The 10,053-nt window shown below is 28.6% G+C and overlaps 1 protein-coding gene across 2 annotated transcripts in view; it reads right to left on the reverse strand.

Moving 5' to 3' along the window:
* Positions 1-7,376: 7,376 nt before the first annotated feature.
* Positions 7,377-10,053, reverse strand: part of LOC125862943 (UDP-galactose/UDP-glucose transporter 7) — a 6,430-nt gene continuing 3,753 nt past the window's right edge. For both annotated transcript variants that reach the window (XM_049543067.1, XM_049543066.1), the window contains exons 5-8: positions 9,537-9,647; positions 9,270-9,428; positions 7,937-8,080; positions 7,377-7,840 (exon numbers count right to left, since the gene is read on the reverse strand). In XM_049543067.1, the coding sequence (XP_049399024.1) occupies positions 7,676-7,840; positions 7,937-8,080; positions 9,270-9,428; positions 9,537-9,647 (579 nt within the window). In that variant the 3' untranslated portion in view covers positions 7,377-7,675. The remainder of the gene's footprint in view (positions 7,841-7,936; positions 8,081-9,269; positions 9,429-9,536; positions 9,648-10,053) is intronic.

Raw genomic sequence — 10,053 nt, forward strand, 5'->3', positions numbered from 1 at the left:
ATTATTATTATTATTATTATTAATAGAGGGTAGTTTTGTCATTAGTTAATCTAATGCATGCATTAAAACCATTGCATTGCTAATACCTAGAAATCTATGGTATTAGCAATACACACTTTAATACACAATAGAGTGTATAACTAATGCAAGCATTAGTTATACATAGGTTGGAAAAGAGTACCAAACAAGGTACTAGTAATACACAGTGCTAATGCATGCGTTATTTTTCCTAATACACTCTACCAAACGACCCCTAAGAGTATTATATGATTGATGTGTATAATATTTACTCAAAAACTTGTGTATACATATTATAAGGAGTGTCTAGGGGTATGTGACCGGATTGGTTCGGATTTTTCAAATGTCAAACCAAATTATTTGTGTAAAATTTTTAAATTTATAAACTAAACCAAACTAATAAAATTTGATTTTTTTCTGGTTTTTCAACCTCGGGTTGGTTCGGGTTTTTCAAATACCGAACCAAACCATTGTGTCGAATTTTTAAATTTATAAATCAAACTAAAATAATAAACTTCGGATTTTTTTAGATTTTTGGATTTTTTCGGTAAAGTTTGCATACAAACATATAATTAACTTGTGCTCCAAAATATTTCTTTAGTCCAACCAAAATATAATTATCTAAGGTGTTTCTTTAAAAAATAACACAAAATATGAGATGAGTACTGATGACACAAAAATATTCAATAAAAAATAATAATGAAATCATCATATAAAATAAATATTGCAAAGTCATAATGAAAATGATCATAATTTAAAAGTATTAAATCATGCTAAAATTATAAGTTTAATAAGTATTAGTTACATTACTAAATATTTAAGGAAAATTAAAATTAGATTATGTATTTTAATTGTCTAAACCAATGTAAAACTAAAGAACAAATATTCAATATTATTGTCATTCTTAATGTTGAATTGATTTTCTTTTTGCATTAGTATTAATTTGATTTTGATTTAAATTTTATTATAATTATCAACATCTATGAACTATAATCTTTATTGGACCATTCCGAATTCTAAGTTTTAAACTTTAAATAATATATTAAAAGATAAAAACTATGAAATAGTATAAGAAATATTTTAAAATTATATCAAAGTAAATATTTTTATGTATAAAATAAAATTTTAAAATTACATGTATAATGTCGGGTTGGTTTGGTCTAGGGTTGATTTTTTTTTAGTTAAAATCGAACCAACCCAAATATAGTCGGGTTTTTTTTTCCAATACCAAATCAAGTCAAACCAAACCGCTAGTCAGATTTTTTTTCCAGTTTGACTCGATTTTCGGTTCAGTTTGTCAATGGTTTAATTCGTCTATTTATTTTGTAAAAAAGTTTACCACGTTAAATTATTTGTAATTCAATATTGTATAATTAAATTAAACTTTTTGATATCGTTGAAATCAATTAGATTTCTCTTCAATTTTGGTGCGATTCAATTATTTTTTGATGATTTGGAAACATCACGTAAGGTTGCAAGTAGAAGTAATAATATGATACTATAGTATACTTGCAAGTATTTGGCAAAAAAGTTCTCTAGTCATTTTTATTATTTAAAAGACGATGAATCAAAGAACGTAAAGAATGAAAAAAAATAAAAATTCATATATTTATATCATTGTTATAATATATTGAGCAAACACTAGAGAAATATAAATCATACGAGTGAAAAAGATATTGATTAATCAAAAATTTGGGAACATGTGCTACAAAATTGAGTATCCAACAAGAAAAATTAAATCATACAAGAGAAAAAAAATACTTAATACATTGTAGTTTTCTATTAAAGATTGATGTTACAATTAATTTAATTTTTATAGGATGTAATAAGTTTAAGAAATTAGACTTTGGGTGTTATTTACCTATTAGCTTGTAGTCGTTTCTATCACTCTAAAGCAAAAAAAGAATTTAAAAAATTGATACGATATGATATTTTTGAATTTATTTTAATAAAAATTATAACCTACTATAATCATTTGGTATGATTATGTATTTATATAAAAGCCTACGATTCTATAAAGCATTTTATCAAGAATTTTATCATAAATGGACCACATTAGATATTGATATTTTAGGAGTCATTTGATCATCTATTAAATTACTAAAATTTGATTAAACTTGAAAGCTATATTATGCAATCTAAGAGTAATGTTAGATTAACAAACAGAAGATATTTGTTATGTATAATTGGTCCCGGGGGGTGGGGGGGAGGGGGGGTTATGTAAGGATATTACATTAAATTATAATGTCCATTTTATTTTATTTTTGGCAATTTTTATTTATTTTAACAACTAATATAAAATTGGAGTTAGAATGTTCTCTTTTTTTTTTGGTATTTCTGTTAATGAGTGAAAAATGCAAAGTTAGAGATCCATTATCCCTAATTAATCAAGTACATTTTTTAAAAGTTAAAGTTCAAGGTTCATTTTCCTCCAATAATTAATTAGATTCGTTTTTGAAATTAAATTTAGTCCAAGTACATTCCCCTGAATAAAATGATTTTTAATTTGCTATCCAAAAAGTAAAACATATTACATTAGATTATAAGTATATGTCCATTTTTATTTATCTTTTAACAATTTTTGTTCACATACCAACGTGATTATTTTAAAAGACAAATCTCTAAATTCCAAAAATAATTTCAGACCTCTTTTTGATCAAAATATAATCGTTGGAACAATTTTCACATTTCGAAACTTATCTCATACTTTATTATTTTGCAATGATCAATGTTGAGACATTGATTATTTCACAAATAAAAGGATGGGAACTCTTAATGATATCACTATGTCGCATTCATAGTTACGATTTTTTTTTATCTTCGCTCGATAATTGATATTCATTTTGAGATTTGACTTATTTAGATTTGTGTCTGAAATTTCCACTCTATAAGATAAAACATTCATAATTAATTAGTATGATTAGATTATTGTCTTGTCATATATTAATTGAACAAAATAAGCAATTTTAAGTTTAAACATTTCTTGTATCTTCATCATACCATTTACTATAGTCTGCCAGAAGCATTATTATATTCCAAGAAGTAGAATTAAGTACCAAATAAATTTAAAACAATATCTTTCTAATAAAAAAAAATTGGTTGGACCAAGTTGGATGCAACAAGGCTATAAAGTCTCTAATATGTTATAATCTTAGAGTTAAATTTGTTGAACCATATATAATATTGATGCAAAATCAATCTAATAATTTTAAAATATACATGGATAAAAAGATTATTGCAAATAAAGCATATATATCCAACATGTTGCAAAAAAATCACAAAAAATCTTCAAGAGATAAAATAAGGGTTGCTGGGATCCAATAATCAATTAAAAATTATAATTACTTGTTTTTTTGCTTTTTATCCACTTGGAAATGATTCCTAGGATCATTGACTAAACAAGATCATAATATTAAAATGTAAGCCCCCACTTGTATGTATTATATATATATTATAATAGGTAACAAAGGTAGTACTAATATTTTAGGTATCAAATGAGAGATCAACAAGTGCCATGGTCGGATTCATATGATAAAATTAGCTCATAAAAATATGAAAGATAACTTTTACAATCGTTCATCAAATAATAATCAACAAATATTTATTTTTATATAAATAAACACACAAAATAGTGTATATAATTAGTGTATATTTAACTAACGAATTTAATTATTGTTTGGACACTTAGCAAAATATATATGTTAACTTTCCAAAAATGTTATTCATACGAGCCATTCAAGTTTAGCCTGATTAACAACACACTTATTTGTTAAATCATTCTATTTTGATTTATCCAATTCAATCATTCTATATGTTGGGCCCATATATATCATTCATATGATATTTGTAACTGTGATTAAAATAAAATTTGATAAAAACTCGACAGTTAGCCCATGACACATTATTTAACCGGTTTGATCTAGTTTATTCGGTCCATATTATAATTCATTTATTAACTCAGTCCATTTTGATACAACTTAAATTCAACTTAACTTTCTCATTTAACTCTCTAGTCGGATGAACAGGATGCTCAACTCTTATTTAAAGATCTTATACTTCAAGTCTTGAAAATGAAAAAAATATCATAATAAAATTATTTTTCTTTTTAATTAATTTCATACCATGTAAATCTAAATTAATCGAAAGCCCAAAATTAACCTAATGAAAACTTAAAAAAGGTATCAAAGAAGAGAATAAAATCTTTAAACGATTTGACTTATTTGTACTTTTCTTCTAATTAAGAAACAATACACGAAGCTACATTTGACATTGTTATTATTATTATTATTATTCAAAGGGCAAATATACTTCTGAACTACCGTAAGTGGTATGCAAATACTCTCCGTCATACTTTTGAAATATTGCTATTTTTGTCGTTCAAAAACTAGAGTATATATATCCTTCACTCTAACGGAAGACGTGGTGCAATCTTATGTCCGTTAGTATAAATGGTATATATATATGCTCTAGTTTTTTACGACAAAGGCACTAATATCTCAAAAATATGATAAAAAATATCTACATACTATTTACGATAATTCGAGGATATATTTGTCATTTTTCCCTTAATTAAATAATGCCATACTTACTAAAGCTGACTCTTTGTGGAAAACCATATGGAAACGTATTTGCTTTTTGCCTATTCGTTGACTACCTTTTTTGTTAACCGGCTATGGCCGGTAACTGCTTAATCTAACATCCTGACCGTCCATTACCTGAAGTGAGGTTGGACGGCTGAGATTCACTAATAAGAGTTGACCTTGACCTTTGATTAATTCTGGAAAACATCAACCATATTGTACCACTAACATTATATAAGAGTAATTATTTTTAGTTATAATAATGATATTCGAGTCCATTTGTATTTACTTTGATTCGATCTTTGTTATTATCTTCTAATAATATATATTTGCCTATTAATATTTAGGCATGAAAAATTTAATGTTGTTAGGTTTTAGGTTTCACTTTATAGTTTTTAGTAGATTATTGTAACAAACAAGATTCTTTTATAAAAAAATTAATTTGTTAATATCTTCTAATATATAAGAGTAATTATTTTTAGTTAATAATGATATTTGAGTCAATTCATATTTACTTTGATCCCATCTTTGTTATTATCTTCTAATAATATATATTTGCTTATTAAAATTTAGGCATAAAAAATTCAATGTTCTTAATTTTTAATTAAGTTTCACTAGATTATTTGGAACGAACAAGATTTTTTTACAAAAACTAAATTAATCAAAGGTTCTTTGTTAATATCTTCTAATATATACTTGTACAACTAAGATTATGTAGGAGTAATCTTTGTTTTCACTTGAAAATATGAAGAAAAATAAATAAAGATAACAAATATATATATGCATGATTTTTTAAAAAAAGCTTATAACAATAATAACATATTTAGTGAGATTTGAGAAGGTGATATAACAATACACGATCTTATTCCTACTTTATAAAGGTATAAAGATGATTTCGATAAAAAAAAAATTATTTAAATAAAATACATCAGATGAAATATATAAAATAAATATAATAGCGAAGAAATTAGGTTGAAAATGTAGTTTACGTGGAAAAAAACATAAAGTAGTCAAGGAACATATTTGACATGACCAACTTTGAAGAAACTAAGGTTAGAAGTTAGAAAATTGAAATTAGACTGAGTCTACTATCATGACTTTGGTCAATAAATCTTTATAAAAACAACAAATGACAAATGATATTGGATGGAAAACGACCTTTTCCTACGCGTATAATATATGATTTTTTTGTTTTTGTCGATCAATATTCGATACTCACTTTATAGTTCGATTAATCTGAAATCACCCATGTAAGGCTAATTAAAATGAGAGAAGTATTTTAATCAACATGAGTTGTGGTGCAGTGGTGAGACTGTTTCACCCTTAACCAGAGGCCTCGGGTTTGAGCCCTGAGCATGGAAAAAATTTTGTTGGGAGCGTCACCCCTGAATGGGTCTTGCAGTGCGCTATCTGAATTTAGTCGGGGATCTAATGTGGGCTCGGACACCGGATGGAAAACCAAAAAAATAAAATAAAATGAGAGAAGCATTTCTTATCATCTTTTTTTTCCATTTGTAAGGCTAAAATATGACATATCTAGTTGAGAACGAAGAAATCATATTCATCACACGATAAATCGATAACTCTTACTGATTTTATTTATTTAGTTCAAGTCATTGGTCACCTTAAAAAGAAAAAGTCTTTGGTCATTTTAAATAAAATAAAAACAAAAGTTTAGTAAATGTGTTTTTCCACTTCATGTTATGTTCAACATGAATAGAGTATGACCTATCTAAAGGCAAAGGATTTACAACCTCATTCTTCTTTTTTTTCTTCTTAGATAATATAATCGGACTGACGTTAACTATTTTATCGGATATCTATTATCTCTAACTAATATATAAGTACGGAATAACTTAGCGTACACCAAATACCTATTATTTAGTAAACATCGACCATGTTTGAGTCAATTTATACGTACTTTAATTATTTTAAATAATTTTTATTGTCTTCCACCGACATAAATACCATATAATTGCTCACTTAAACTTAGACAAATGAGTCTAAATAATTTTCATGTGAAAATATGAAATATTTTGATATGGACTTTGAAGTGACTAAGGTTAGAACATAGATATTTATTATGACTAGACCATATATCTTTTTGTCAAACAACAATAGAAAATGAAATATGTTGAAAAACTATATATCTTTTCCTACGCATATACGTGTGGAGTTTTTTCGTTTCCCACTCAATATCGGGTACTCTCTGGAGCTCGATTAATCTAAAGTCACGCCGCATAAAGAGAATTAAAAGAGGAGAAGCATGTCCTACAAAAAAAAAATCATTGCTAAAACTCAAACTAGAAACTTTTGATTAAGAATAGAGGAATTTTATCCATCCCATGATAACCATTACTGATAAGATTCGTCCTCGATAACAAGAAGTTCTAGTCCGAGAGGGATAATATCAACCACTTAACGTCCCTCCGATGCATCCATTATGGTTAACTCATACCCCTTTTTCTTTTCGTATGATTTTGCTTACTATAACTTTTTTCAAGTCTTTGTCATCTAGAAAAAATCTTTGGTCATTCTCAATGGAGTAAGGAAAGCTGGTAATTGGTATATAACATATGTTTATTTTTCCTTTTCATGTTTTGTGCAACAATAGTGATGTTTGAACAAAGCTTGCTTGATTATTTTATCAGATACCTATAATATCTCACCTAATAGAAGTACGATACAACGCTACCTACCAAGGTCTATAGGAAATATATATACAAATCATTTCGAGATAATAACTAAAACCACCCCTTTTCTGGATCCACCTAACATTAATAACCCGACCTCAACTACCTTAGGTAGGTTTAGACAAGTTTCTTTTGAAGTAAATGCACGACCAAGATTTAGACAGATGAAAAGAAATACTCTAACATTTCAAGACAAAAAGAGTTATACAACATTTTAAATGTTTACATGTAAACAACATGTAAACAACAAGTACATGTTTAAGGTACTATCAAATTGATTGTAAACAAAATCCATGGTGATTGTAACTTGTAGTTTCCTCTTCACAACTTGTGAAGGAAGAAAATTATAAATATTGAACTCTATGGAACCAACTTGTAATCTTTTTATTTACGATGACTATCGATATCGGACATTATCTTGGGTAATTTGCTCTTCTTCTGTTGATATTTGGCTAATGAATACCACACACCACCAGCTGTGTTGATCACTAAACCAGTGACATTCAAAGCATGTACTTCTACTCCTCCCAACAGGACAAATCCAAGTGTCTGTGAATGAAAAGGGGGAATTTTGAAGTGAAATGTAGGACTCCGACAATCGTGGTAGTTGAAGAAATGAAAGAAAGATTTAAGATGTACACATACCGTAGATCCAACTCCCTTGAGGACTCCGACAATTGTGGTAGTTAAAGCCGAGTTAACAATGGTGCACAAGAACATCGTATAGTTCAAGATGATGCCCATCACCAATGAAAGAATAAGAATTGCAAGAAATGATATTGAACTACTCTGTTCATGGGGGAAAAAGGCGAGTTTAGAACCACAAAATTTCAATAAGCATTCAGAAAGGATAAAGATAGACTTCAACTAGTACATTAGCCAAGGGAAGATTCAATTTTTTCCATTCGAAATTGTGATCTGAAATTCTAATGAAACGAATAATTTCTTTTCCAGATTTTGCAGATGAAAGGAAGAGTCGACACATAAATTAAAACACAGTCACACACACAAGTGAAAATGCCCAGGTGAAGCATATCTCACTAGTGTAAATAAACTTCTGCACAAACTCAGCTCAATTCAATCTCTAACGAAAAATGATCATCCAGCGCAGATCCATGGAGTATTCATTTATTTGAATAAACTTTATAGATGATAAAGAAGGAGGAAAAACTAGTACCCTTTTCTATTTGATTACTAGGACTCCTATCCATAGTATGTTTCAGCGTTCTCTTTCTTGTTGTTTCCTTTCCTCCACCTTCATGTTTGAAACGCCTGTGCGGCTACTACATTTTTTTTTATCTACTTCTTTTGATTTATTTTTTCTTTTCATTATCTAAACAATGACTCTTTCTCTTCTTCTTGTAGTATGAGAGTTCCTTCTTCTATTATGCTCCTCTCTTCTTAACTTAAAGACTCTTCAGCGAACCTCTAAACTTTAAGTATTAGGATACACAAGTATAGAGGATTCATATAGCAGATCTCAACTAAGAAAAGTATAGTTAATTCATTTCAGAAAAGAAAGTATATGTTGAATGATTAATTTATATATCCTAATTCCTACAAGTTGGCAATTATTCAATTTTCTAATTTTGTAACAGGGGTGTCTGAATCAATGCACACACCTTACCTAATCCACCGTGTACCCACTACCTCGTACATGCACATATGCTGAGCAACTGCCCACCAAAGCTTAGACATAATGTAAGAAACTATCTAGTCTTTTTTTTCCTCCGTTGGGATCTGAAATACTTGTCTCATACTTCATTTTAGCTTTCATTGATCATTCTAATTTATTGATACATGCTTCTGTATTATCTCCCTTTACGTTTGCCTTTTCTCTTTAACTTGTTTGACAACAAAAGGCAATGATAACTCAAAAATTGTCCAGCACTACTCAAGCAGTAACTACCACCTAATTTGCTTCTTAGTATCAATAAAGGACGATGTTGACTATACTGAATATAGCAAAGAAACTAACCTTTGCAAATAAAAGAGATAAAGAATTTGGAAATTCTCCTGTGGCTATGATGAGGAATAGCAGAAATGGCAAAGATAAGAAACTGTTGTAAAACATGATCTCAATCGACGAAAGCCCATCCTCTGCTCCTGACTTCTCAACCAACACAAGGTACATGGTCTGCAAATGAAACAAGGGTATGTAACTAAGATGGAATTATAATTTAATCTCAATAAGTGAAGAGATACATGCAACAAAAAGCACTAAATGATAAAAACAAGGCAAGACCTGGAAGAAAACAGAAATAAAGGCCAAACTGTATCCAAAAAGATCAAAGGAAAAATCTCCAAGAGCTGCGATAAGAACTCCGGCAGCAATAAGTAATACGGAAAGTGTTACCTGAAATAAGACAGAAAATTCCATTAGTAGATTTACCTACCAACTTTAGTCATTCTTTTTATCATTGACACACTATAGGTGGTGCCACTTAGTACATGGTTGGGCAAAACCCCAATGGATGATAAAATGGTAGGCAATAGTAGATGGACATAGCTTTCTCATTAATCAACGATATATCAATTTGGCATCTGTAGGGAAGAATATATATTAGTAATCAAAAGATTAAGTCTAGTGCCTTATTATTGAGTCAAATTCTACTTGAGTCTTCAAGCCAAACCCACCTATACTTTACAAATGTCGGAATGAATGCCTCCTTCTCCAACTTTTCCTATGTCAGCTACTATTTTGTCAGAGACTAACTATCCTGTATCTTAAAGGGGTAGAAGAAGTTCACTGGCCAACCAGT

Source organism: Solanum stenotomum, chromosome 4 (genome assembly GCF_019186545.1).
Source record: "Solanum stenotomum isolate F172 chromosome 4, ASM1918654v1, whole genome shotgun sequence".
Lineage (NCBI taxonomy): Eukaryota > Viridiplantae > Streptophyta > Magnoliopsida > Solanales > Solanaceae > Solanum > Solanum stenotomum.